This window comes from Hyla sarda, chromosome 2 (assembly GCF_029499605.1).
Source record: "Hyla sarda isolate aHylSar1 chromosome 2, aHylSar1.hap1, whole genome shotgun sequence".
Lineage (NCBI taxonomy): Eukaryota > Metazoa > Chordata > Amphibia > Anura > Hylidae > Hyla > Hyla sarda.
The window spans coordinates 49,559,612-49,587,508 of NC_079190.1; the positions used below are offsets into that span (position 1 = coordinate 49,559,612).

At 48.5% G+C, this 27,897-nt stretch overlaps 2 protein-coding genes across 3 annotated transcripts in view; one reads left to right on the forward strand and one right to left on the reverse strand.

Moving 5' to 3' along the window:
• SGCG (sarcoglycan gamma) overlaps nt 1-27,897 on the forward strand; it is a 321,504-nt gene that overhangs the window by 48,842 nt on the left and 244,765 nt on the right. The gene's annotated exons all lie outside the window — the stretch shown is intronic.
• LOC130358462 (uncharacterized) lies at nt 1,332-6,956 on the reverse strand. The gene is made up of 2 exons (XM_056561750.1): nt 5,872-6,956; nt 1,332-2,366 (listed from the first exon to the last, which is right to left on the reverse strand). Exons 1-2 carry the CDS (start codon nt 6,752-6,754, stop codon nt 1,771-1,773), a joined length of 1,479 nt encoding a protein of 492 aa, XP_056417725.1. The 5' UTR covers nt 6,755-6,956; the 3' UTR covers nt 1,332-1,770.

Sequence of the window (27,897 nt, forward strand, 5' to 3'; positions counted from 1 at the left end):
CTGTCCTGCACCCTCAGGGGGCATTTTAAGTAAGGGGCACAAGACAGGGAGGCCATTATAACTGAGTGGCACATGACAGGGGGGCATTAAATGAGTATGCTTTAAAGTGTCCTCTTCTCACCCCTATAACCCTTTTATTTTTCCGCATACAGGACTATTTGAGGGCTTATTTTTTGTGATGTGATCTGAAGTTTTTGTCAGGACCATTTTTATTTAGATTTAATTTTTTTTTAGTTATTGAAGTGACCAAAAATACGCACTTCTGGACTTTGATATTTTTTCATGCTTTCACCTTTCAGTGTGCAACTTACCTATTATATTTTATTAGTTCACACATTTGTGCATGTGGCGCTACCACATATGTTTAGGGTTTATGTATAGGGTTTTCCTTACATTATTTCATTTAAAAAATGGGAACAAAGGGTGATTCAAACTTTTATTAGGCATGGGGTAAATCACATTTATTACTTTTTTAAATGTATTTTTTTTTTTACACTTTTTTGGTCCCCATGTATAGGCCGGTATAGGCCAGTGAGAAAAGGGACATAATGCTGCGAGATTATATACATCAGCTGTGCTGTACCCAGTGCCCTGGCTACTATATATATATGTATATGTTTCTATGCATAAATATAGCTGCCAGGGCAGTGGGTACAGCACAGATCAGCTGATGTATATAGCCCAACAGTATTATGTCCCTATATACAAATGTCTGTGCTGAACTGGCTAACACATACTACATATATTATATACGTAATATGGGCCAGGCAGGGCAGAGAACACAGCACAGACATTGGCATACAGTGACATATACTGACATAACACTGCGGGGCTATATACATCAGCTGTGCTGTACCCACTGCCCTGGCTACTATATATATATATATATATATATATATATATATGTATATATATATGTATATGTTTCTATGCATAAATATAGCTGCCAGGGCAGTGGGTACAGCACAGATAAGCTGATGTATATAGTCCTGCAGTGTTATGTCCCTATATACGTGCTGTGTGTCTTCCGAACTTTTTAGCCCATACTACATATATTATATACGTAATATGGGCCAGACAGGGCAGAGAACACAGTACAGACATTGGTATATAGTGACATAACACTGAGGAGCTATATACATTAATTGTAGCCTTGACTACTATATACATGCATATATTTATAGCAACCAGGGCAGTGGTACAGCACAGCTGAGGTATATAGCCCCACAGTGTTTCCCAACTAGGGTGCCTCCAGCTGTTGCAAAACTACAACTCTGGTTGGCTGTCTGGGCATGACTAGGGGATATTATAGCTGCTAAGACCCCCACCAGATCATCTATCATTTAACACCTTTAACTTAATTTTAGCTTATTCCCTCCCATAAATGACATAAGACATGTGTTGGTTAAACAAAGGCCACAGCAGCCCATTTATTAAATAACATAAATAATCAATTACAACATTGTAAACCGATGTATGAACGTCATACATAACAATATAACCTGTCCTAACATTAGGATGTCTATTAGCGCAGGAGAAGAACCTGAGGGGCACCGTTACCAGACCACAGGTGATGGGATCTTCACTTGCTCCTAGCCGTAGCTCACCTGCACAGGAGCACCATTTTGTGAAGCCCACCAACCCGAATTCCACCTTCTGGCTGGGAACCGCTCCCAGCCCACCTCCACACCATCCAACATACCATGCCCATCCACTGGTGCCTCCCCAGATTCCTCTCCTGACCCCGCCACAACGGGGACAAGTGACCCCTTACTTGTCCCCGTTCCTCCACAGCCTCAATGCCCTCTCCACTGTCTCCTTCAACTCAAGAAGCCACAAATCCATACCCATCCCATTAAGATGAATACCATCCGAGGCCACAAAATCCGCACCCCCTTCCTCCAAATCCCGGTGTCGCGCCACCAAACCACCATTCCTGGCCACGAACTTACTCACCGCCTTATTCACCTTAATCCTCGCCTTGTTAATTGCTACCACCGACCGAGCCTGCCTCCACTTCTGCCTGGCAACCATCTCGGACCACACCAGGACCAAATCCGGGAAAGAGGACCACAAACGCAACAGGTCCAGTTTAATGTCCCTGATCAAATCCCGAGACCTGCGCACACCCAAATCATTCCCACCTAAATGGACCACCAATATATCTGGGGACCGGTCCAGCTGAACAAAGAACTGGACCCTGGACAACAGTTCTGACCACCTCATGCCCCCCTTTCCCAACCAGCGAACCTGGGCCACCGAACCGTCCAATCCCAACTGTCTGCCCGCCGGCCGAACCCCTGCCCTCACTGCCCCACGCGTCACATACGAATGGCCGACAATCCAGACAAGCCCAGCCGCTCCACCTGAAACGACAAAAGAAAAGAACACAGTACAACCCACACTCGCAAACACACGCACATCACAACAAATGAGGACGAACGTACAGCCTATACCTCTCCGATTCCCACCTCCCAATCTGCTTAACCATTTCCGGTCCCAGGCCCCACCGAGACGCCTCGGTCGCCGCACCTATCCGGAAGGAATGAGAACTGTAGTCCTCTGCCACGAATCCCCCCGCGCGCAAACACTTACGGAAAACCCCCACAAACTGAAAACGAGACAGAAAACCCCCGTCAGCATGGACCAGCAACGGACCCACAATCCCCACCCGCAAAGCCAAAAACGCGGAGTAACAAGCCACCGGGCACATCTCCGAACTCCCCAGGCGCGCCAAACGCACCACCGCCCCCCGACCCAACTGATCCGTCTTTGACCGCCGAACACGGCACTGCAAAACCCCCTCCACCAAAACCACATCCGAAAAAAGAAGCCCCCCGGCCCGACAACGACTAGGCGACACCAACTCCGATATACGAAAAGCCCCAAAAAACGCCAACGCAAAAGCCAAACGGAACAAACATAGCTCATATACCGAAAAACACACCCCAGCCAATAAAGAACCCAAGCGCAACAACAACGAAAATGTCACCGGTTTGCGCAAATCCCTAGAACTAGCCCCCTTACGAAACCCCCGCACCGCCTGCCGCACCAAAAAAGACTTCGTCCCATCCGGCACTCCCCGGACCTTGAACCAAAAGGCCAAAGCCGCCATCCGGCGACCCAGACCCGACGGGGACACCCGCTCACAAAAAGCCCTGCCCACATAAAATAAAAGAGCCGCCTCCCATTCCGAAGGGGCGCCCGTAATGGAAAGCTGCCGAAGCAATAACTCCCAATCTGCCCACCACCGACTATAAGACTCCCACGTTGACCTGGTCACAGACCGTCCCACAAGGCCCATCGCCACAGCTAAACCAGTCTCCACAGCCACTCCGGACAAGGGATCCCCCGCTCCTCGGCCTCCGGTGCCAACTCCCGAAATCGGTCCCACTGCAAACGAGAGAGCATCAGCGACTGAGTTAACCACCCCCGGCACATGCAAAGCGACAACATGCGAATTAAGCTCCAAACCCCGCAACACCAAGTGACGCAGTAGCGTAACAACCGGCGGAGAATTCGCCGTCTGATTATTGATAGCCTGTACCACCCCCATGTTATCGCAATGAAAGCAGACCCTTCTATTGCGAAACAAGTCCCCCCACACCTCCAGCGCCACCACAATCGGAAACAATTCAAGCAAAGCCAAGTTCCGCGTCAAACCCGCCACCCGCCAGACCTCCGGCCACTGACCCACACACCATTGACCCTGCAAATAGGCCCCAAAACCACAACCGCCCGCCGCGTCGGTAAACAACTCCAAATCCCAATTAGAAACCGGGCAACCCATCACCACTGACCGACCGTTGTACCTGCCCAAAAAATCCTGCCAAACCCGCAAATCCGCCATCAAGTCCGCCGACAACCTGACATAGTGGGTAGGCCGCGAAACCCCCGCGGTAGCCGCCGCAAGCCGCCGGCAAAAAACCCTCCCCATAGGCATGATCCTGCAGGCGAAATTGAGACGACCCAGTAGTGACTGGACCTCCCGCAATTGCAATTTCTTAACCCTGCATGCCCTATTGACCTCCTCCCTCAGCTCACTCAGCTTCTCATCCGGCAACCGACACTCCATCGCCACGGTATCAATAACGATCCCCAGAAACTTAACCGCCGTAGACGGGCCCTCCGTCTTGTCCGGCGCCAACGGGACGCCAAACCACGTTGCGACCCGCTCCATCTCCTGCAACAGCACCGCACAAACCCGAGACCCGGCCGGACCCAAAAAAAGAAAATCATCCAAGTAGTGCAACACCGAGTCCAACTGGGACTCCCGCCGCACCACCCATTCTAAAAACGAACTAAACTTTTCAAAAAATGCACACGAGATAGAACAACCCATGGGCAAACAAAGGTCAACGAAAAAACTATCACCTAAGCAGCAACCCAACAAGTAAAAACTGTCAGGATGAACAGGCAGCAGGCGAAAAGCTGCCTCTATGTCCGTTTTCGCCAACAAAGCCCCCTGCCCAAAACGCCGCACCCACACCAGCGCAGCGTCGAAAGAAGTGTACGACACCGCACACAAAACCGGGTCAATGCCGTCATTCACCGATCCCCCTTCAGGGTGTGAGAGATGGTGAATGAGGCGAAACTTGCCGGGCTCTTTTTTGGGCACAAGGCCCAAAGGCGACACCCGCAAACCCTCAATAGGAGAGCCAGCAAAAGGACCAGCCATCCTCCCCAGCTCCACCTCGCGCAAAAGCTTCTCTTCTACCAGCTCCGGACGGGCCCGTGCCGAAACCAAATTCCGCACCTGCCCCCCCGAACCCGCCGACCCCCCCGAAAAGGGGATCCGAAAACCCTCCGCGAAACCCAAACGCAACAGCTCCGCCGCCTCCCTATTTGGGTAAAGCGCGAGGAAAGGCAACATCCTTTCCACCCGCACCGGCGTCACCCCTCTTCTGGTCAGCCTCTCCCGGCTTACCCTTCCCCCGCCGGAAACAGCGTGACAAACCGTGTCCCCCACCCCCGCAACCGGAACATTCGTGCTTGAACCGGCAATCCGCCCCGAACTTGCAGCTCCCTTCGTTGAACTGCCAACAAACCCCACGCCCGGCCCCCCCTGACCGCCCTGACCCCAAACCCGAACCCCCGACACCGTCCCGAAAGGACTGCGGCCCGGTCCCGCTACGAGGAGCCGCCATCAGCCGCATCCACAAACCGATATCCTTATGCTCCCAACGCAGATCCGGACGCACCGCCATGCGTTGTCGGAACTGCTCGTCGTACCGAAGCCACGCCGAGCCCCCATAAATCCGATACGCCTCCCCCACCGCATCCATGTAGCAGAAGAGAACGGAGCAGGACTCCGGCGCCTTCTCACCCACCACGCTAGCCAAAATGGCGAAGGCCTGAAGCCAATTAGAGAACGTCCGCGGTATCAGCCGATACCGCCGACGCTCTTCCTCCTCCACCTTTTCCAACCGCTTAGACTCGTCCGGCCGGACCCTGTCCAAGTTGAACTTATCCAGCGGCAGGAGCGAAAAAATGTCGACATACTCCCGCTTCCAAATTTTATCCCGGACTTCCGCCTTGAGATGAGCGCCCAATGGGCCCTCAAAACAAACATAAATCTCCCCCCTAGCCGCATCCGCTAGTCGAACACCTCCCCCAGAGCCCGACGCCGCCACCACAGGGGCCCCTACCGACGAGCCCGACCCAGTCCCCCCAACCGGTCCTGACACCCCAGCACCCCCCCCCGGCCAGCTGCACCCCCCCAGCCCCCCAAACAGGTACGGGAGACACCTGGGACCCCCCCGCCCCCAGACCACTCCCCCGCAGTAAAGCATGCAAGCCATTAAAAAACAATTGTAAATCGCCCCCCCCCCCCCCCAAAACCCCCCAGACTGGAGACAGTGGTAGACTCACCCGACCTCACCGGCTCGGAACCAGCGGCCGTAACTCCAGAAGAAGGGCGACTCCGGACATCACGGGCGACAGACACATCTTCCAAGGAAAGGACCGGGGGGACCCCGTCCGACGACTCCGCAGCAGCAGAATTCGCCCCACCAGCGGCTTGGACGGACAGTGGCGGCGACCGGACCCCGCTGACGCCAACACCTGCTACAACCCCGGAGGGGAGCAGGGGACAAGACAGCGGGTCCAGGGTCTCTGTAGAATCTCCAGCCAGCAGCAGCAGATCATCTTCACTGACCTCACTGAGAGCAGCCTCGATCTCGTCTCCTCCCAGAAGCACCGCCCCCCTGCCAGCAGCAGCAGCAGGGGACACTGCAGAACCAGCCCTCCTGCTCCCCCTGGAAGAGGAAGCAGAGGGCGCAACGTGAATCACGGCCCGGGTAGCAACCAGGCCTGCAGGAGACTGCCCCCCCGACCGAGGGGCAGAGGAAACAGCAGCTCCGGATCTCCGCCGGGCCCGCCCTCCAGAGCGGGCCGCACCACGCACCGGTCCCTCACCGAAGCCCAGGGGCGCGCCGACAGCACGCCCCGCACCGCTCCTCACAACAGGCCGACCGAGGGGTGCCTGACCGGACCGCCCCCCGCCCGACGCTCCGGACCCACGGCAGGAAGCGGCCGGAGAAGGACTCACCCGTCGGCGCCTGGGAACAGGGGAAGCTGCAGGTGACAGGCGCTCCGGCGGGCGAGAGCGCCGACCGCTAGAACGGGGCCCGGACTCCCCCGCCGAAAGCACCGGAGAGGCGGTGAGGGATGGGAGCGCGTCCTCCAGCCACTGGGAGCCGCACCGGAGGACCTCATCCCGCACGCGCCGCAGAATCGCTTCCATGTCTGCCATGGCACAGGTAGGGACACTTCTTCAGCCACGCAGATTGTGACCCCCGTATCAATGCCCTCACCTATATACCCTCCTTAACTCCTCCCTACTCCCTCACTAAAAGCCCGCGCTTCCCTAGCTCCCTCCTCTAAACTCCTCACATTTAACCCTTACCTTCCCGCATAATACCCCTGTCATGGGGCCCCTCCGTTCCCATTCTGTCCCCTCCAGGGCTTTCTTGCTGGTAGTTGTAGTTTTTCAACAGCTGGAGGCACCCTGTTTGAGAAACACATCACTGTATATCAATGACTGGCCCATACTGCATATACTATATGTAGTAGGCCAGAGAGGGCACAGCAGTCACTGGTATACAGGTAGTGACTGACATGCCCGGCCACTGGGACTTCACTACAGACCTCCTCACCTCTGATGGCCGCCCTGCATATCGGAGACTGTCAGACTGGACGGAGCTCCACTGGTATGGAGTGAGGATACAGGCCGCAGAGGCTGTACAGCTGGCAGGCAGTGTCTTCTCTTCAGCTCTGCGGTGAGCAGCCGGGGGAGGGGTCGGACGAGCAGGGACTAAGTTGCTGCGTCCATCAGCTCACTCTCTTAAAGGGGCAGAAGGAGCTGGAGCAGCGTGTGAAAGGTGAGGGGACAGTGGAGCCGGGGACAACTCCTGCTCCTCAATAATAGGGGCAGCAATCTCGGGGGGGGGGGCAATTGCCCCGTTGCCCCCCCCCCCCCTGGATCCGCCACTGATCTGCACTGGTTTAGTCATTTCTTGGTGTCCGCTTCCAGGGGACCCGGTTAACAAATGTGCTGGTTGGTGCACTAAATTTATAGCTGGTGCTAAAATGACTTTTGCCCAAATGTACTCCAATGAACTGCTGGCGTAGGAAGGTGTGTGAGCTTTTCAAACTTGTTTGGCACTTGCGCAAATTTATGAACATAAATGTAATAAATTTTGCGCAGCAACTGGGAAAACACACACACACTTGCACGGCAGGTTTCGCATTGAGCAAAAATTCGGGATAATGATCAACTGGCATGCACCTGAAAAAGGGCACGCGCAGTGTGTTTTTATGTTGCGCACAACTTTTTTTGTAATCTAATCTGGCGCTATTTTCATGCTTTTTGCACACCAATTCATATTTTATAGTTAAGAGCTTTTTATTGGGATGGAAAGCAGCAAGAACAGTACAGAGGATTGGAAGACCTGACAGCTGCAGCATTGGGGGGGGGGGGGAGGAGGTAAGTATGCTGGATTTTGTAGTTTTAATGCACAGGGAGGCTATCATGTTTTTTTGGGCATCTTTTTTATGTGAGACGTATATAGTTACATAGTTACATAGTAGTTATGTAACTATATACGTCTCACATAAAAAAGATGATAGGACATGTATATGAATTTTTACTATAACATTTTTATTAAGACCCTTCTTTATGACATTTAGGTAATTGTTCACACACTGAAAATGATTATTATATGGTTCAAAAATCCCTAAAACTCATTTTTTCATATTGAATTCTGTTGAAATCATTGAAACAGCTTTTTGTTCCTCCATAGTTTGGTTTTACGTCCGTAATTTTAAGCCATAAAATTAAGTGCCGGAGACTTCTTTTGAGCTCTTTACATGCCAACATACAGCTGGGTTTTAGCACATCATTTCAAACAAACATTAAAACGGAAAACAGTAATTTTTTTTTTTTTTTTTTTGGGCTATTGGTTTTTTTCTGAAGCCCAAACAATGTCCAAAAGACTGGCCCAAAACAGCTGTTTTGAGGCTCTAAATGAGCTTCAAAAAGACGTGTGAAGAGAGCCATATGCATCTACCCCAACTGTTAAAGGGATGTTCAGCCAAATAACATTTTTAAAAAGGTGCAAACTGGGTTGGAAAAAAAAGTATTACTCCCCTGTCCTTAGATGCTGCTGCTCCAGCACTAGGTGCTCACTGTACGTCCTGGTCCCTAATCTTCATTTCAAAGGCATCAAATGTATGAAGAGTAATAGGACACTTTGGTCAGGGATAATAACAAGAAACCGAACACACTAACGAAGGTTTTATCAAAAATGGAAGAAAAAGTGCAGTCCTCAGGGGTTCACCTGGGGATATCTGTGTGTGATAAGGGTGAGGTGTGGGCATAAAAAGGAGGGGGAAGGGGGGATGGATAGGAACAGAGGGGGGAGGGGAGGTAAATTAGAAGGAAAAAAGGGAGAAGGGCGATAGTGTGTGGAGAATGTGAAAATCGATTAGACTCCAGTAAAGCGAAAAATGTGGGGAGGTTCGCTGGGCCATAGCGACCACCCACCTAGTCACCGGTTGCAAATGAAAACAACAGAAGTAAACGACATTCAAAAATCCCCCCCCCCCCCCCCCCCATATGCTGCCAAAAGTATGGTTGTCACCAATAAATGATACAGTCAATGTTAGGCAGGCACAAAACATCTCCTGAGCTCCTGAGGTCATTCAGAATGAAAGGAAAAAGGAATCAGAGGACAGGACAGAAAAGAGTGGAAAACAAGATTGTGAATAAAGGACTGGGATGATTAATAAATTGTGACACATGAAAACAATGTAGAAAAATTACGGGAACTCAAAATCATGTAACAAAATTGGGGCAACTCTGATGCAGTTCTGCTTAAACTGCATATTCGTGGCAAACGATGTATGGGGGGGATATTGATGTGCATCAATTTGTATTAGTCACTCAAATGCAATAAAACATAAGAACTAAGATGCATACAAAAGAATATATTATTTTTATTACTATTTTTTTTTTTTACATTTTTTTTACCTTTTTTATTTATTTATTTTTGTTTCTCACACACCTTGGATTTACCTCTTCACGGACCCACTGACTACCACTTTTTTTTTTACTATGCATTGACCTCATGTTTTTATTTTTACCCTTTTATTTTATTTTTATATAATTTTACCCTTTTATTTCATTTTATATATCTTTATTAGAGATCGACCGATTATCGGTATGGCCGATATTATCGGCCGATAATCACGATTTTGGGCATTATCGGTATCGGCAATTACCTACATTTTTATGGGTGGTTATCAAGTTTTTGACTCCTGTGCGACATTTTGTGTGACAAAATTATTACTTTCATGCAACTTTTTTGATCAAAAACTCGCATAGAGGCAAATGAGAAAAAAATGAAAGGAAAACCCAGAAACAAGTTAGAAAGCGACGAGAGAGAGGTGAGTAAACAAAAGACATACGACCACCCAGCCACCTAGAACATCTGCCAACTATATTGTGCAACTACAACTCCCAGCATGTGCGCACTGGAAGGGCATGCTGTGAGTTTTACTTTCAAAACCTATCAGCAAGGTGACGAGGTCAGGTATTCCGGCACCAGAGCTGGCCTGCTTACAGAAAGTTTAAAGTAGGGGTTTGGCCTTTACTAATTCATTGCCCGGATTTGACAGTGAAATATTACAAAACATTAATATAATACAAAATATAAATATTTAACACAGAATATTACACTGGTAACCAAGGTCACAGGGGTGACGCGGGAGCAGTCCCAAATAGCCTGAAACCTCTCAAATAGCACACAAAGGCCTAGATGATAAATGAATAGCAAAAATGGCAGCAACAATGGGCACCCTGCTAACAAACGGATGATGCTGCTTGCTTGTTATGTTGCTGAGATCCCAAATATTACTTAAAACTTTATTTTATTTAGCAGCAAGAATTAAAAGCTGGATCAAAAACAAATGTAGGGCTCCCCATATTTAAAATTCCAAAAACATAACAGGCAGCCACACACTGACATTAACAAGGTGGGTAAGGAACATTGTTATTTGCCCTCCCTGCCTTAGGATTGGCAAACTGTTCCAAATTAGGCCTGTGAGTGCCATTTTTTTAATATACCTGCTCTTCCCGGAGTCACGGTGTTGCTGGGTACCAGGTCAACAAATGATAGATACTGATTCATGATTTGGAGGCTTACACTAAGCCCTGGCTTTAAAATGCACTTCATCTCTAAAAATTTGGAAATATATATATATATATATATATATATATATATATATATATATATATATATAAAGGGAACACTTAAACAACACAATCTAACTTCAAGTCATTCACACTTCTGTGAAATCACACTGTCCACTCAGGAAGAAACACTGATTGACAATCAATTCCACATGCTGTTGTGCAAATGGAACAGACAACAGGTGGAAATTATAGGCAATTAGCAAGACACCCCCAATAAAGGAGTGGTTCTGCAGGTGGTGACCACAGACCACTTCTCAGTTCCTATGCTTCCCGGCTGATGTTTATGTCACTTTTGAATGCTGGCAGTGCTTTCACTCTAGTGGTAGCATGAGACTGAGTCTACAACCCAAACAAGTGGCTCAGGTAGTGCAGCTCATCCAGGATGGCACATCAATGCGAGCTGTGGCAAGAAGGTTTGCTGTGTCTGTCACTGTAGTGTCCAGAGCATGGAGGCGCTACCAGGAGACAGGCCAGTACATCAGGAGACGTGGAGCAGGCTGTAGGGGGGCAACAACCCAGCAGCAGGACCGCTACCTCCGCCTTTGTGCAAGGAGGATCACTGCCAGAGCCCTGCAAAATGACCTCTAGCAGGCCACAAATGTGCATGTGTCCACTCAAACGGTCAGAAACAGACTCCATGAGGGTGGTATGAGGGCCTGACGTCCACAGGTGGGGGTTGTGCTTACAGCCCCACACCGTGCAGGACATTTGGCATTTGCCAGAGAACACCAAGATTGGCAAATTTCTTTGGGAGCCGCACAGCCCTCCATGTGCTTGCCAGAGGTAGCCTGACTGCCATTAGGTACCGAGATGAGATCTTCAGACCCCTTGTGAGACCATATGCTGGTGCGGATGGCCCTGGGTTCCTCCTAATACAAGACAATTCTAGACCTCATGTGGCTGGAGTGTGTCAGCAGTTCCTGTGAGAGGAAGGCATTGATACAATGGACTGGCCCGCCCGTTCCCCAGACCTGAATCCGATTGAGCATATCTGGGACATCATGTCTCCCTCCATCCACTAAAACCACGTTGCACCACAGACTGTCCAGGAGGAGGCCACCTCATCAGTAGCATGCCCAGGCGTTGTAGGAAGATCATCCGGGCACGTGGAGGCCACACACACTACTGAGCCTCATTTTGACTAGTTTTAAGGACATTACATCAAAGTTCACTCCCCTTCAAAAAAAAAATATTAAAATATATATATATATATATATATATATATATATATATATAGTATATAGTTAAATATCCACAATATTTATTTAAATATTAATATATATATATATATATATATATATATATATAATTTTATAAATTAAAAAGTAATTTTCAAACATTTAGGGCAGAATAAGTGTTTTTATAAGTGATGTTTAGAAGTCATTCTTTAAGTTTTGCTTATCTGTGCAATGAAGAATGCCATACATACGTAAATTATAGATTTTTGATTATCTGCTCCAAATTTATCAAGCCCCTGGGATAGTTTGATAAATATGTAATACATAAGCAAAACTAAAGCAAAAAAATGCCTACACATCTTGCTTACCAAAGCAAACAATGATAAATGTCCCCCTATAGCTATGCCACTGATGAAGCCTGATATTATGTAAGCCCCCTCTCTACCATTAAGGCATAGAACAGTGTTTCCCAACCATTGTGCCTCTAGCTGTTGCAAAACTACAACTCCCAGCATGCCCGGACAGGCTTTGGCTATCCAGGCATTCTGGGAGTTGTAGTTTTGCAACACCTGGAGGCACCCTGGTTGGTAAACATGCAAAATTACAACTCCTAGTGTGGTGACCCACGGTGATGGCTGGACCACTGGGTAGCGGTGTAGGTGGATGGGGCAAGATGGTATTAACCCCAGGGGCAAGGTGTTATTAACCCCTAATGTTCGACAACAGAGTGGTTTTTGAGTACCGGAACCACACGAACGGTATCTCTGCTATTCCAATAGCTAGGCAATGAAAATGAGAGTCCACAACCAGGTTATGGTTTAACAGAGGCTTTACTGAGGTCAGATGGGTGACCAGTAACACGGAAAGGGCCCTGCAGCTTTCTGGGACTTGTAGTTATTGTAATAGACTTTAGTTCAGCCATGCAGACTAGAATAGACTAGTGTCTTGACTTTAGTAGAGACAGCAGACATACAGTGGGGATCAAATGTTTGGGCACCCCAGATAAAAAAAATTGTATTCATGTGCATAAAAAAGCCAAGGAAAGATCGAAAAAGCTCCAAAAGGCATCAAATTATAGATTAGACATTCTGATAATATGTCAACAAAAGTTAGATTTTATTTCCATCATTTACACTTTCAAAATAACAGAAAACAAAAAAATGGTGTCTGCAAAAATTTGGGCACCCTGCAGAATTTATAGCATGCACTGCCCCCTTTGCAAAGCTGAGACCTGTCAGTGTCATGGATTGTTCTCAATCATCATCTGGGAAGTCCAGGTGATGTCAATCTCAAAGGTTTTAAATGCCCAGACTCATCTGACCTTGCCCCAACAATCAGCACCATGGGTTCTTCTAAGCAGTTGTCTAGAAATCTGAAACTGAAAATAGTTGACACTCACAAAGCTGGAGAAGGCTATAAGAAGATAGCAAAACATTTTCAGATGTAAATATCCTCTGTTCGGAATGTAATTAAGAAATGGCAGTCATCAGGAACAGTGGAAGTTAAAGCAAGATTTGGAAGACCAAGAAAAATATCAGACAGAACAGCTCGCAGGATTGTGAGAAAAACTATTCAAAACCCACGTTTGACTGCACAATCCCTCCGGAAAGATCTAGCAGACACGAGTTGTGGTACACTATTCCACTATAAAGAGATACTTGTACAGATATGGTCTTCATGGAAGAGTCATCAGAAGAAAACCTCTTCTACGTCCTCACCACAAAAATGAACATATAGACAAGCCTGATGCATTTTGGAAACAAGTTCTGTGGACCGATTAGGTTAAAATTGAACTTTTTGTCCTGAATGAGCAAAGGTACGTTTGGAGAAGAAAGGGAACAGAATTTAATGAAAAGAACCTCTGTCCAACTGTTAAGCATGGGGGTGGATCAATCATGCTTTGGGGTTGTATTGCAGCCAGTGGCACAGGGAACATCTCACGAGTAGAAGGAAAAATGGATTCAATAAAAGTTCAGCAAATTTTGAATGCTAACTTGATGCCATCTGTGAAAAAGCTGAAGTTAAAGAGAGGATGGCTTCTACAAATGAATAATGATCCTAAACACACTTCGAAATCCACGGGGGATTACATCAAGAGGCGTAAACTGAAGGTTTTGCCATAGCCTTCACAATCTCCTGACTTCAACATAATTGAAAAACTATGGATAGACCTTAAAAGAGCAGTGCGTGACAGACAGCCCAGAAATCTCAAAGAACTGGAAGACTTTTGTAAGGAAGAATGGGCAAAGATACCTCAAACAAGAATGGAAATACTCTTGACTGGCTACAAAAAACTATATTATACTAAGAGTGTACGCTGGCACCAAAGTCCATGAGCCGATATCATCAGAGAGGTCAGTTTCTTGACACGAACAGTCATATGGAATGGCTGTATGGCTAGTCGTGTTGGAAGCTTAACGGGGGTGCTCCCATTGAGTGCAGGTACAGTTCCAGAGGAGCCAGAAGAAGTGCCGATATGGTGTGAAACAATTTTCACTCCTCCGTTTGTCTGTCAGCCCCTGCCTCGTGTCCGCACCTGTATGTTTCTGCTCCGTATCGTGTCGTGTGATGTCAAGCATGAAATAAACGCATCTGTTGAAGCTACCTGAGTGGGGTCAGTGCTCCATTATTTTCTTGAATTTCTTGCCGGAAATTGGCTACAAAAAGTGTTTACAAGCTGTGATACTTGCCAAAAGGGGCAGTGCATGCTATAAATTCTGCAGGGTGCCCAAACTTTTGCTGATGCCATTTTTTTGTTTTCTGTTATTTTGAAAGTGTAAATGATGGAAATAAAATCTAACTTTTGTTGACATATTATCAGAATATCTTATCTGTAATTTGATGCCTCTTGGAGATTTTTCCATCTTTCCTTGGCTTCTTTCTGCACATTAATACTATTTTTTACCTGGTTTGCCCAAACTTTTGATCCCCACTGTAGATGAGATGACTTACTGACAATGTGGATGGTGTGCAGTCTTTATGGCCTCCAGGTGTACTGGACACAGGATCTGTGATGTCTGTGCTATGCTGTCCTCAGCAGAAAGAGAAAGAATTGTAATGGCCTCCCCCTTATATAGAGGGGGGCTGAGCCAAAGCCCATTGGTCAAGCTGCAGGTCATGTGTTAAGCTGGTGCCCTCTGGGTAACATGGGTAACATGTGATAACATAAACATAACATGTGACATCTCACAGTTCCTTTATATGACCTCTCACAAGTCCTTTATACTAACTATACATTAATACACTGACTACAATTCTATTACAATAAATTACAGTATAGTAACAGCAGGGGAGACACTGCATGACTGAGGAACTCAACCTGACAGGGCCTAAGTGTAGTGCAGGACCATGTGCTGTACTGGGACATCCCACCAGCATGCCTGGACAGCTTTTGGCAGCCTTTGGCTGTCCAGGCATTCTGTGAGTTGTAGTTTTACAACACCTGGAGGCAACCTGGTTGGGAAACGCTGTATTAGGCAATGCATTGTTTCCCAACCAGGAAAGTGCTCTCTGCTGACATCTCTGTCCATTTTAGGAACTGACCAGAGCAGCATATGATTGCTATGGGGATTTTCTCCTACTCTGGATAGTTCTTAAAATGGACAGAGATGTCAGCAGAGAGCACTGGGCTCGTCATGTCAACAGAGAGCTCTATGTTCCGAAAAGAAAAGAATTTCCTTTGTAGTATTAAGCAGCTAATAAGTACTGGAAGGATTAAGGTTTTTTAATAGAAGGGATTTACAAATCTGTTTAACTTTCTGGCACCAGTACCCCTTTAACCACTTAGGGACCAAGGGTTTACAGGTACGCCTTCGCTCCCTGGTACAAGGACGTACCTGTATGCCTGTGGGAATTTTGGTCGCTGCCGCGCGCCGGGCGGGGACAGGACCGGGATTACTGCTGATATCTATCAGCATGCATCCCTTGCCAATGCCCAGGGGGGTTCTAAGGCCCCTCAAATCACTGATGAATTCACACCGGCGATTTGCGGCGATTTCGGGTCATATGGGCCTCCGGTGACCCGGAAAATAAGGGGGATCGGGGTTGTCCAAGACACCCACGATCCCGCTGAAGGGATAGGAGTGAGGTGGCATTGGTGCCACCCCTCCTATCCCTGCTATTGGTCGGTCAGAAGCGACGACCAATAGCAGATCGGGGGCAGGGTTTAAAGTTCTGTTCCCCCACTCTGCCCACCCACTGTAGTCCGGGCAGAGCAGGGGAACCGGCGGTGACCGGCGCCGGAGGTCCACTTACCATCGGTGGCGGGCGGCAGAGGACGGCGATGCGGCTCCCTGGTGCACGATCCTACGGAAGCCGGTGAGTTGTTGCCTAGCAACATCTGGAGGGCTACAGTTTGGAGACCACTATACAGTTGCAAAATTACAACTCCCAGCATGCCCAGACAGCTGTTTTGGCATGCTGGGAGTTGTAGTTGCGTACCTCCAGCTGTTGCATAACTACATCTCCCAGCATGCCCTTCGGTGATCATTACACGCTGGGATTTGTAGTTTTGCAACAGTTGGAGGCACACTGGTTGGAAAATACTGAGTTAGGTAACAGAACCTAACTAAAGGTTTTCCAACCAGTGTGCCTCTAGCTAAAGCAAAAGTACAACTCCCAGCATGCACGGTCGGTCAGTGCATGCTGGGAGTTGTAGTTTTGAAACAGCTGAAGGTTTTTCCTCCCCATGTGAATGTACAGGGTACATTCACACTGGCGGATTTACAGTGAGTTTCCTGCTTCATGTTTGAGCTGCTGCAAATTTTCCACCACATCGCAAACTCCTAGCGGGAAACTCACCGTATACCCCCGCCAGGGCGAATGTATCCTAAAAACACTACACTACACTAACACAAAATAAAGGGTAAAACACTACATATACACCCCCTTACACTATCCCCCCCCCCCCCCCCAATAAAAATGAAAAACGTATCGTACAGCAGTGTTTCCAAAACGGAGCCTCCAGCTGTTGCAAAACAACAACTCCCAGCATTTTCGGAAAGCTATTGACTGTCCCGGCATGCTGGGAGTTTAGCAACAGCTGGAGGCACCCTGTTTGGGAATCACTGGTTTAGAATACCCCTATGTCCACCCCTATGCATGGCTCTCTCTCATATCAGAGCTTTGTCGTATTTCAAGGAAACAGTTTAGGGCCACATATGGGGTATTTCCGTACTCAGGAAAAATTGCACTACAAATTTTGGGGGGCTTTTTTTTCTTTTACCCCTTATGAAAAGGAAAAGTTGGGGTCTACATCAGCCTGTTAATAAAAAATTTTACACTAATATGCTGGGGGTCTTTTTTCCTTGTGAAAATAAAAAGTATGGGCAACACGCCCATACTTTTTATTTTCACAAGGAAAAAAGCCCCCCAAAATTTGTAACACAATTTCTCCTGAGTACGGAAATACCCCATATGTGGGCGTAAAATGCTCTGCGGACGCACAACAAGGCTCAGGAGTGAGAGCGCACTATGTACATTTGTGGCCCAAATTGGTGATTTGCATAGGGGTGGCTGATTTTACAGCGGTTCTGACATAAACGCAAAAAAATAAATACCCACTTGTGACCCCATTACCCTTTGTAAAAATGGTAAATTTGGGGGGAAAACTGCACTTAAGTGATTTTAACGAAAAGTCGCCATGTGTTTTTTTTTTTGCTGTTCTGTTACAATATAACACCTAGTGACAAAACCCTAAGTCACTAATACCCTTATTAATCCCACCCCTTAAAACTTAAATTTTATTAAGATGACAATTAATAGTAATATTGTGATCAAATAGGTTAAAAACTGGCTTCCTTGTGTGTAATAACTGTATAGATAGTTAACTGCAAGCTAATTGCTGTCTTAGTAATATAGTCACAGCCAGTCATCTGCAGTATCACTGGTTACCGAAACACACAGGAGGTTTGATAAAAGCTAGGTATGCCCCCTCTACATGTTTCGTTGCAGCAGCAATGTCTTCAGGAGGAAAATGTACGCACTTCCTCTAGCCGGCTAGAGGAAGTGCGTACATCGCACGAAACCAGCTCGTTTCTGCTCCATGTCTGAGCTGGAGTAAATTTTGTAGGTTTTTTCATGCAATGCGACTTTTTTGCAACTGTCGCACTTCATAAATTTCTGACCACTGCAAGTCAAAAGAAGGCAGGAAAGAAAATTTGCTTTTCTCGCTGTCTGTAAAGTTGCACGAAAAATTGCGCAGGCGCAACTGCGACAATTATGCGACAAACTTAGCAGAAAAAACATGACTAAAGACGTTGGTAAATGCCCCCCATTGTCTCTCCTTCTCTTCTTACTGCGCGTGCCAAACACTTCACATACAAATATGAGGTATTTCGTTACTCGAGAAAAATTGGGTTCCAAATTTTGGGGGGCTTTTTCTCCTATTACCCTTTGTAAAAATTCAAAAACTGGGTCTACAAGAACATGCGAGTGTAAAAAAATGAAGATTTAGAATTTTCTCCTTCACTTTGCTGCTATTCCTGTGAAACACCTAAAGGGTTAACATACTTACTGAATGTCATTTTGAATACTTTTAGGGGTGCAGTTTTTATAATGGGGTCATTTGTGGGGTATTTCTAATATGAAGGCCCTTCAAATGCACTTCAAAACTGAACTAGTCCCTGAAAAATTCAGATTTTGATAATTTCGTGAAAAATTTGAAAATTGCTGCTATACTTTGAAGCCCTCTGATGTCTTCCAAAAGTAAAAACATGTCAACTTTATGATGCCAACATAAAGTAGACATATTGTATATGTGAATCAATATAACATTTATTTGGAATGCCTATTTTCCTTACAAGCAGAGAGCAAAAATTTTGGAATTTTTCACCAAGAAATGATGCAAGTATCGACGAAAATTTAGAATATGTCACGAAAAAACCATCTTAGGAATCAAATTCATAAGTAAAAGCATCCCAGAGTTAATGCTTAAAGGGGTACTCCGGTGAAAACCTTTTTTCTTTTAAATGAACTGGTGGCAGAAAGTTAAACATATTTGTAAATTACTTCAATTAAAAAATCTTAATCCTTCCAGTACTTAATTAGCTGCTGAATGGTACAGAGGAAATTCCTTTCTTTTTGGAACACTGATCACATCACAAGTACAGTGCTCTCTGCTTACATCTCTGTCCATTTTAGCAACCATGCATAGCAGCTGTATGCTAAGGGCAGCATGGTGGCTCAGTGGATAGCACTGCTGCCTTGCAGTGCTGGCAACTTGGGTTCAAATCCCACTAAGGACAACAATAAATTAAGCATTATTATTATAATAACGTCAGCAGAGAGGCATGTGGTCGTGATGTCATCAGAGAGCATTCCAAAAAGAAAAGAATTTCCTCTGTAGTATTCAGCAGCTAATAAGTACAGGAAGGATTAAGATTTTTTAATAGAAGTAATTTACAAATATGTTTAACTTTCTGCCACCAGTTGATTTAAAAGAAAAAAGGTTTTCACCGGAGTACCCCTTTAAAGTGACAGTGGTCAGATGTGCAAAAAACGCTCTGGTCCTTTATTAAGGTGAAAATGGGCTTGGTCCTTAAGGGGTTAAATAGATTCAAGGCAGGTAAACACCAATTAATGGTGCGCTGGCCCTTTAAATCTTAAAGAGCTGGCGCATGCGCCCCAGGAGGTGTAGACGCATGCCGGCAGACACGGAGAGAGGAGAGGACAGAGCAGGAGGTGAGGGATGACCCGGCGGTTGGATGTGTTTGCATCGCGGGATGCGAATCGCAGCGGCGCTGGTAGCAGAAACAGGGGTGCGTTTGCGCCCAGCAAGTCTGCCTGCAGCGCTACCTATGACAGTGTCATACAGTATACTTATTGGAGAGTCAAAAGAGACAGCTGTGGGCTAAAGAAGCAACTTAATTTCCTTGAGGCTCTTTAGGAGTCACATATTCTATTGTGAGGGCCGGGTCATCCAGAAGCCACTTGTCAATCTTGTTAAAACTAGTTGGCCAAACAGCAACTTCACATTTCTGTATCTCCCAAGATGACATGAGAGTCCAGAACGCGTGCAACCATAACCTTTTCAAAGTGCACAGTAAAGCCCCCACTGCCGCCTCATTATCCGACTGTTTCTTGAACGTTTGCCCAGCAGACCCACAGTCCAACCATCAGTACTATGGTGTTTCCTATTACAGTTAATACTAAATTCATGAGCTAAAAACTACTGTGGAGAAATATGCAGAAACATTTTAATAAAGTTATACCATACTACTTAAAATGAAAACTGTAGTAAGTCTAATTAGTAATAACGCTGCCTTGAAGTAAAGCTGGCCATGAACATCGGGGGAGATTTACTAAGCAGAACTGGCCAGAGTTCAGGCCCGATGTAGTGTGCCAGATCCATTATGTGTTTAAGACACTTTTTACACTTACCTCAACATTTTTAAAAAGTAAGTAGGAAAATGGATGTGGCGAGGTAATATGTGACAAATTTATTTAAATCCTCCACATTTTTTGGCTCAATATATTGATATAAATGTATGCCAGCCATGGGGTGGCATGAGGAGATGAGTGGCTATCAGGACTAGCAGGCTGTAAATATGCTTCATTTTCAACGTTTCATTACATGACACTATAAAGAGATTGTTCCTGAATGTTGGCTTTGAACCTGTAAAATCCTTTGATTAGGTAGGCAATATCAGCACATAGTTAGAGACCCCCTTGAGGCAGCACATAGTGGGATTTGAACCCAAGGCCCCAGCGCTGCAAGGCAGCAGTGCTAACCTCTGAGCCACCATGCTACCCTTAGCATACCTCTAATATCCACAGTTGCTAAAATGGACAGAGATGTCAGCAGAGAGTACCAGAAAAATTAGGCATGTACACATGCCTGAAAAATTTGGTATTGTTGCAGCCGCTTCTGTAGCAGCGGCCAGAAAAATTGCAGCACCATAACAAGTGCAGCAGCAGAGGCCCAAAAAATTAGGCATGTACACCTGGCTGGAAAATTTGGTATTGTAGCAGCGGCTAGAAAAATTTCTGTTTGTTTCGCCAGGCAGAAAGTGCCCTAAAACATTGCCGCTTGAACCCTAGTTGGTGGCGGATAAGTCACGCAAGTCATCCGGCATTCAGAGTTCAAATACAGCAGCGTGTGGACCATTTTTAGCCCAAGGCAGCTCATCTGATCAGGCCTTGTTCAGTCAAATGTATAGCCCAGTGTCAGTCCCTTCGGGATCCATCCCTCATTCATCTTAAAAAAGGTGAGGTAATCTAGACTTTTTTGACCAAGGCGACTCCTCTTCTCAGTGACAATACCTCCTGCTGCACTGAAGGTCCCTTCTGACAGGACACTTGAAGCGGGACAGGCCAGAAGTTCGAGCGCAGATTGGGATAGCTCAGGCCACAGGTCAAGCCGGCACACCCAGTAGTCAAGGGGTTCATCGCTCCGCAGAGTGTCGATATCTGCGGTTAAGGCTAGGTAGTCTGCTACCTGTCGGTCAAGTTGTTCTCTGATGGTGGACCCCGAAGGGCTGTGGCGATGCGTAGGACTTAAAAAGCTCTGCATGTCCTCCATCAACAGCATGTCTGTACAGCTTCCTGTCCTTGCCGGCGTGTTCGTAGGAGGAGGATTACTTTCACCTCTTCTCCTGTTAGATCCCTGTTGTGCTGTGACATGACCCTTATACGCTGTGTACAGCATACTTCTTAATTTATTTTGGACCTGCTGAATCCTTACCGCCTTGCTGTAATGCAGTAACATGTCAGGCACTTTATGTTTATACCGGGGGTCTAGTAGCGTGGACACCCAGTACAGGTCGTTCTCCTTCATCCTTTTTATACGAGGGTCCCTCAACAGGCACGACAGCATGAAAGACCCCATTTGCACAAGGACGGATGCCGAGCTACTCATGTCCCGTTCCTTGTCCTCAGTGATGTCAGGGAAGGTATCATCTTCTTCCCCCCAGCTACGTACAACACCACGGGAACCAGATAGGTGACAAGGAGCACCCTGGGATGCCTGCTGTGGTTGGTCTTCCTCCTCCTCTTCAAAGCCACATTCCTCCTCTGACTCCTTTTCCTCACAATCCTCTTCCAACGTTGCCGCAGTTCCAGCAAGCGATGCTGATAAGGCTGTTTATGGTGGTGATGGTGTCCACAACTCTTCCTCTTCACGCTCATCTACTGGATGATCCAGCACTCTTCGCAGGGCACGCTCCAGGAAGAAAACAAACGGTATGATGTCGCTGATGGTGCCTTCGGTGCGACTGATCAGGTTTGTCACCTCCTCAAAAGGACGCATGAGCCTACAGGCATTGCGCATGAGCCTCCAGTAACGTGGCAAAAAAATTCCCAGCTCTGCAGATGATGTCCTAGCACCCCGGTCATACAAATATTCATTGACGACTTTTTCTTGTTGGAGCAGGCAGTTGAACATTAGGAGTGTTGAATTCCAACATGTCGGGCTGTCGCAAATCAAGCGCCTCACTGGCATGTTGTTTCGCTGCTGGATATCTGACAAGTGCGCCATGGCCATGTAGGAACACCTGAAATTGCCACACACCTTCCTTGACTGCTTCAGGACATCCTGTAAGCCTGGGTACTTGAGGACAAAGCGTTGTACAATCAGATTTCACACATGTGCCATGCACGGCACATGTGTCAACTTGCCCAACCTCAATGCTGCCAACAAATTTGTTCCGTTGTCACAAACCGCCTTGCCGATCACCAGTTGGTGCGGAGTCAGCCACTGGTCCACCTGTGCGTTCAGGGCCGACAGGAGCGCTGGTGCGGTGTGACTCTCTGCTTTGAGACAAGTCAACCCCAAGATGGCGTGATACTGCCGTATCCAGGATGTGGAATAGCACCTGGGGAGCTGGGGGGTGCCAGTGATGTGGAGCAAGATGCAGCAGTGGAGGAGGACTCGGCCGAGGATGTTATGGAAGAGGATAGAGTAGGAGGAGTAGAGGAGGTGGCAGCAGGCATGCCTGCAAGTCATGGCGTTGTCACCAACTCCTCTGCAGAGCCACGCATTCCATGCTTGGCAGCCGTCACCAGGTTTACCCAATGCGCAGTGTAGGTGATATGCCTGCCCTGACCATGCTTTGCAGACCAGGTATCAGTGGTCAGATGGACCCTTGCCCCTACACTGTGTGCCAGACATGCCATAATTTCCTTTTGCACAATGGAGTAAAGGTTGGGGATTGCCTTTTGTGCAAAAAAATTTCGGCCGGGTACCTTCCACTGCAGTGTCCCAATGGCTACAAATTTTTTAAAGGCCTCAGACTCCACCAGCTTGTATGGTAAAAGCTGGCGGGCTAGCAGCTCCGACAAGCCAGCTGTCAGACGCCGGGCTAGGGGTGACTTTGAGACATTGTCTTCTTGTGCTCAAACATCTCCTTGACAGACACCTGACTGTGGGCAGATGAGCAGGAACTGCTCAAGGCGAGAGACGGAGAGGCGAATGGTTGAGAGGGGGCAAGGAGGGAAGCAGTGGTTGACCTGGCTGAAGATGCTGGACCAGGAGGAGGATGGCGGCTTTGACTTTGTGTGCTGCTTGTACTGACGTGTTGATCTCATAGGCGTTTGTGATGTGACATCATGTGCCTTCGCAAAGCACTTGTGCCTAGGTGGGTGTTGGACTTCCCACGACTCAGTTTCTTCTGGCACAGGTTGCAAATGGCCTCGCTGTTGTCAGAGGCAGACACACAAAAAAAAAATGCCACACTTCTGAGCTCTGCGATGACGGCATTCTGGTGGTGGCAACAGCATACGTTGATTGGCGTCCCGACTGGCTGACCCAGGGTGCCGATGCATGCTGTCTGACTGTGCCACTAGCTCCTTGCGACGACCTCCCCCTGCTTCCAACTCGTCTCCTCCTCCTCTCTGTCTCCCCATCTGAACTTTCCCACTCTTCTTCTCTTCTAGCGGGCACCCACGTGGCATCCACAGCCACATCGTCATCATCAACACCTTCACCGCTATCTAACACCTCAAGAAAGGAAGCAGCAGCGGGTACAACATCATCCTCACACCGTACGTCCATGTGTGTAATTGTCACGATTCGGCTTACAGGTTGTGGATCCACTGTGTCAGCGAGGGATTGGCGTGGACCGTGCTGGTGGACCGGTTCTAAGAGGCTACTGGTGTTCACCAGAGCCCGCCGCAAAGCGGGATGGTCTTGCTGCGGCAGTAGCAACCAGGTCGTATCCACTAGCAACAGCTCAACCTCGCTGACTGCTGAGAAGGCGTGGGACAGAAGGACTAGGCAGAGGCAAGGTCAGACGTAGCAGAAGGTCGGGGCAGGCGGCAAGGTTCGTAGTCAAGATGGATAGCAGGAGTTCAGGTAACACAGGCTTTGGACAACACTAAATGCTTTCACTGGCACAAGGCAACAAGATCCGGCAAGGGAGTGCAGGGGCAGTGAGCAGATATAGCCAGGGAGCAGGTGGAAGCCAATTAAGCTAATTGGGCCAGGCACCAATCATTGGTGCACTGGCCCTTTAAGACTCAGAGAGCTGGCGCGCGCGCGCCCTAGAGAGCGGAGCCGCGCGCGCCAGCACATGACAGCAGGGGACCGGGACGGGTAAGTGACTTGGGATGCGATTCGCGAGCGGGCGCGTCCCGCTGTGCGAATCGCATCCCCGACGGCCATGTCAGTGCAGCGCTCCCGGTCAGCGGGACCGACCGGGGCGCTGCAGGGAGAGAGACGCCGTGAGCGCTCCGGGGAGGAGCAGGGACCCGGAGCGCTCGGCGTAACAGTACCCCCCCCTTAGGTCTCGCCCTTTTTTTGTCCGACAACTGCTTTACCTGGAACGAGGACACCGGGAAAGAATGGAGGGTTTCCTCAACGGCAGGCAGTACAGCAGGAGTGGGAATGGGGAGGGAGGGCAGAGGGTGAAGCTTGGCACGGGGCAGGGTGACACCAGGACGGGGGCCATGAGGAGGCACTGAGGCTTGCCTGACGGGACTGGGAGGGGGGGAGAGGCATTTCTTGTGGCAAGCAGAGTCCCAGTTCTTGATCTCCCCGGTGGTCCAGTCAAGGGTGGGAGAATGAAGCTGGAGCCATGGCAGACCGAGGAGGACCTCAGAGGTGCAGTTGGGAAGGACGAAAAATTCAATCCTTTCGTGGTGGGGTCCAATGCACATTAAGAGGGGTTTTGTGCGGTAACGCACGGTGCAATCCAATCTAACTCTGTTGACCGCGGAAATGTAGAGCGGCTTGACGAGACGGGTCACCGGGATGCAGAACTTATTCACCAAAGACTCCAAAATGAAATTCCCAGAGGCACCAGAGTCCAAGCAGGCCACGGCTGAGAGGGAGGAATTGGCTGAAGGAGAAATCCGCACGGGCACCGTGAGACGTGGAGAAGCAGACTTTGAACCAAGAGACGCCACACCCACGTGAGCTGGGTGCGTGCGTGCGTTTCCCAGACGTGGAGGACGAATAGGGCAATCCACCAAGAAATGCTCGGTACTGGCACAGTACAGACAAAGATTTTCTTCCCTACGGCGATTCCTCTCTTCCTGGGTCAGGCGAGACCGATCCACTTGCATGGCCTCCTCGGCGGGAGGCCCAGGCGTAGATTGCAAAGGATGCTGTGGGAGAGGTGCCCAGAGATCTAAGTCTTTTTCCTGGCGGAGCTCCTGATGTCTCTCAGAAAAACGCATGTCAATGCGGGTGGCCAAATGGATAAGTTCTTGCAGGTTGGCAGGAATCTCTCGTGCGGCCAGCACATCCTTGATGCTACTGGATAGGCCTTTTTTAAAGGTCGCGCAGAGAGCCTCGTTATTCCATGATAATTCAGAAGCAAGAGTACGAAATTGGATGGCGTACTCGCCCACTGAAGAATTACCCTGGACCAGGTTCAGCAGGGCAGTCTCGGCAGAAGAAGCTCGGGCTGGTTCCTCGAAGACACTACGGACTTCAGCGAAGAAGGACTGGACTGTGGCTGTGGCAGGATCATTGCGGTCCCAGAGCGGTGTGGCCCAAGACAAGGCTTTTCCTGAAAGAAGGCTCACTACGAACGCCACCTTAGACCGTTCTGTAGGAAACAAGTCCGACAACATCTCCATATGCAGGGAACATTGAGACAGAAATCCACGGCAGAGTCTAGAGTCCCCATCAAATTTGTCCGGCAGGGACAAGCGGAGGCTAGGAGCGGCCACTCGCTGCGGAGGAGGTGCAGGAGCTGGTGGAGGAGATGGTTGCTGCTGTAGCAGAGGCAGAAGTTGCTGTAACGTGGCGGTCAACTGCGACAGCTGCTGTCCTTGTTGGGCAATTTGCTGTGATTGCTGAGCGACCACCGTGGTAAGGTCAGCGAGACTTGGCAGCGGCACCTCAGCGGGATCCATGGCCGGATCTACTGTCACGATTCGGCTTACAGGTTGTGGATCCACTGTGTCAGCGAGGGATTGGCGTGGACCGTGCTGGTGGACCGGTTCTAAGAGGCTACTGGTGTTCACCAGAGCCCGCCGCAAAGCGGGATGGTCTTGCTGCGGCAGTAGCAACCAGGTCGTATCCACTAGCAACGGCTCAACCTCGCTGACTGCTGAGAAGGCGTGGGACAGAAGGACTAGGCAGAGGCAAGGTCAGACGTAGCAGAAGGTCGGGGCAGGCGGCAAGGTTCGTAGTCAAGATGGATAGCAGGAGTTCAGGTAACACAGGCTTTGGACAACACTAAACGCTTTCACTGGCACAAGGCAACAAGATCCGGCAAGGGAGTGCAGGGGCAGTGAGCAGATATAGCCAGGGAGCAGGTGGAAGCCAATTAAGCTAATTGGGCCAGGCACCAATCATTGGTGCACTGGCCCTTTAAGACTCAGAGAGCTGGCGCGCGCGCGCCCTAGAGAGCGGAGCCGCGCGCGCCAGCACATGACAGCAGGGGACCGGGACGGGTAAGTGACTTGGGATGCGATTCGCGAGCCGGCACGTCCCGCTGTGCGAATCGCATCCCCGACGGCCATGTCAGTGCAGCGCTCCCGGTCAGCGGGACCGACCTGGGCCCTGCAGGGAGAGAGACGCCGTGAGCGCTCCGGGGAGGAGCAGGGACCCGGAGCGCTCGGCGTAACAGTAATGCTGCCTGACTGAGACATATCCCTCTTAACTACATCCTCTGGCAATAATGGTTGCGCATCACTCATGTCTTCAAACTGATGTGTAAATAACTCCTCTGAAAAATCAAGTAAAGCTGCTGTGGTGCTAGCGTTGGTGGTGGCGGCAGGCGGGCAAGTGGTAGCATGAGAGGTGCCCGAAGCTAAGCTAGAGGAGGAGAAGGATGGTGCGTCAAGGTTCCGAGTGGAAGCTTTAGTAGTAGATTGGGTGTCTTGTGATAGCCAGTCAACTAAGTCCTCAGAACTTTGGGGGTTCAGGTTATGTGGCCTCTGAACACTGGCCATTCTAGGGCCAAAGGGAATCCCAGCACCACGAGGGCCCCTGCGGGGTAGCCTTCCTCTGCCTGTCATTTTTTTGGTTAAATTTGCACAAGTGTCACACTAAATGTGATTTGCACTAGGGTGACACAATTTGCTCTGCAGGCAAAAAAAATGGCAACTGTGATGTGAACTGACAGTGACGTCTGGTTTTATTTAACAGCCAAAAAAAGTTTTTTTTTTTTATTTGCACAACTGTCACACCTAATGTGATTTGCACTAGTGTGACACAATTTGCCCTGCAGGCAAAAAAAACTGGCAACTGTGACGTGAACTGACAGTGACGACTGGTTTTATTTAACAGCCAAAAAAGTTTTTTTTTTTTTAATTTTCACAACTGTCACACCAAATGTGATTTGCACTAGTGTGACAATGAGCAAAAAAGCTTACCAGCGGAGTTCCCCTTTTAAGCAGTGGTCCCCATCCAGGGTGCCTCCAGCTGTTGCAAAACACACGGACTGATATATTCCAGCCCTTTGAATACTGAAGTAGTTAGTTGCTTTAAAGAAAAAAAGCTTGCCAGCGGAGTTCCCCTTTTAAGCAGTGGTCCCCAACCAGGGTGCCTCCAGCTGTTGCAAAACACACAAA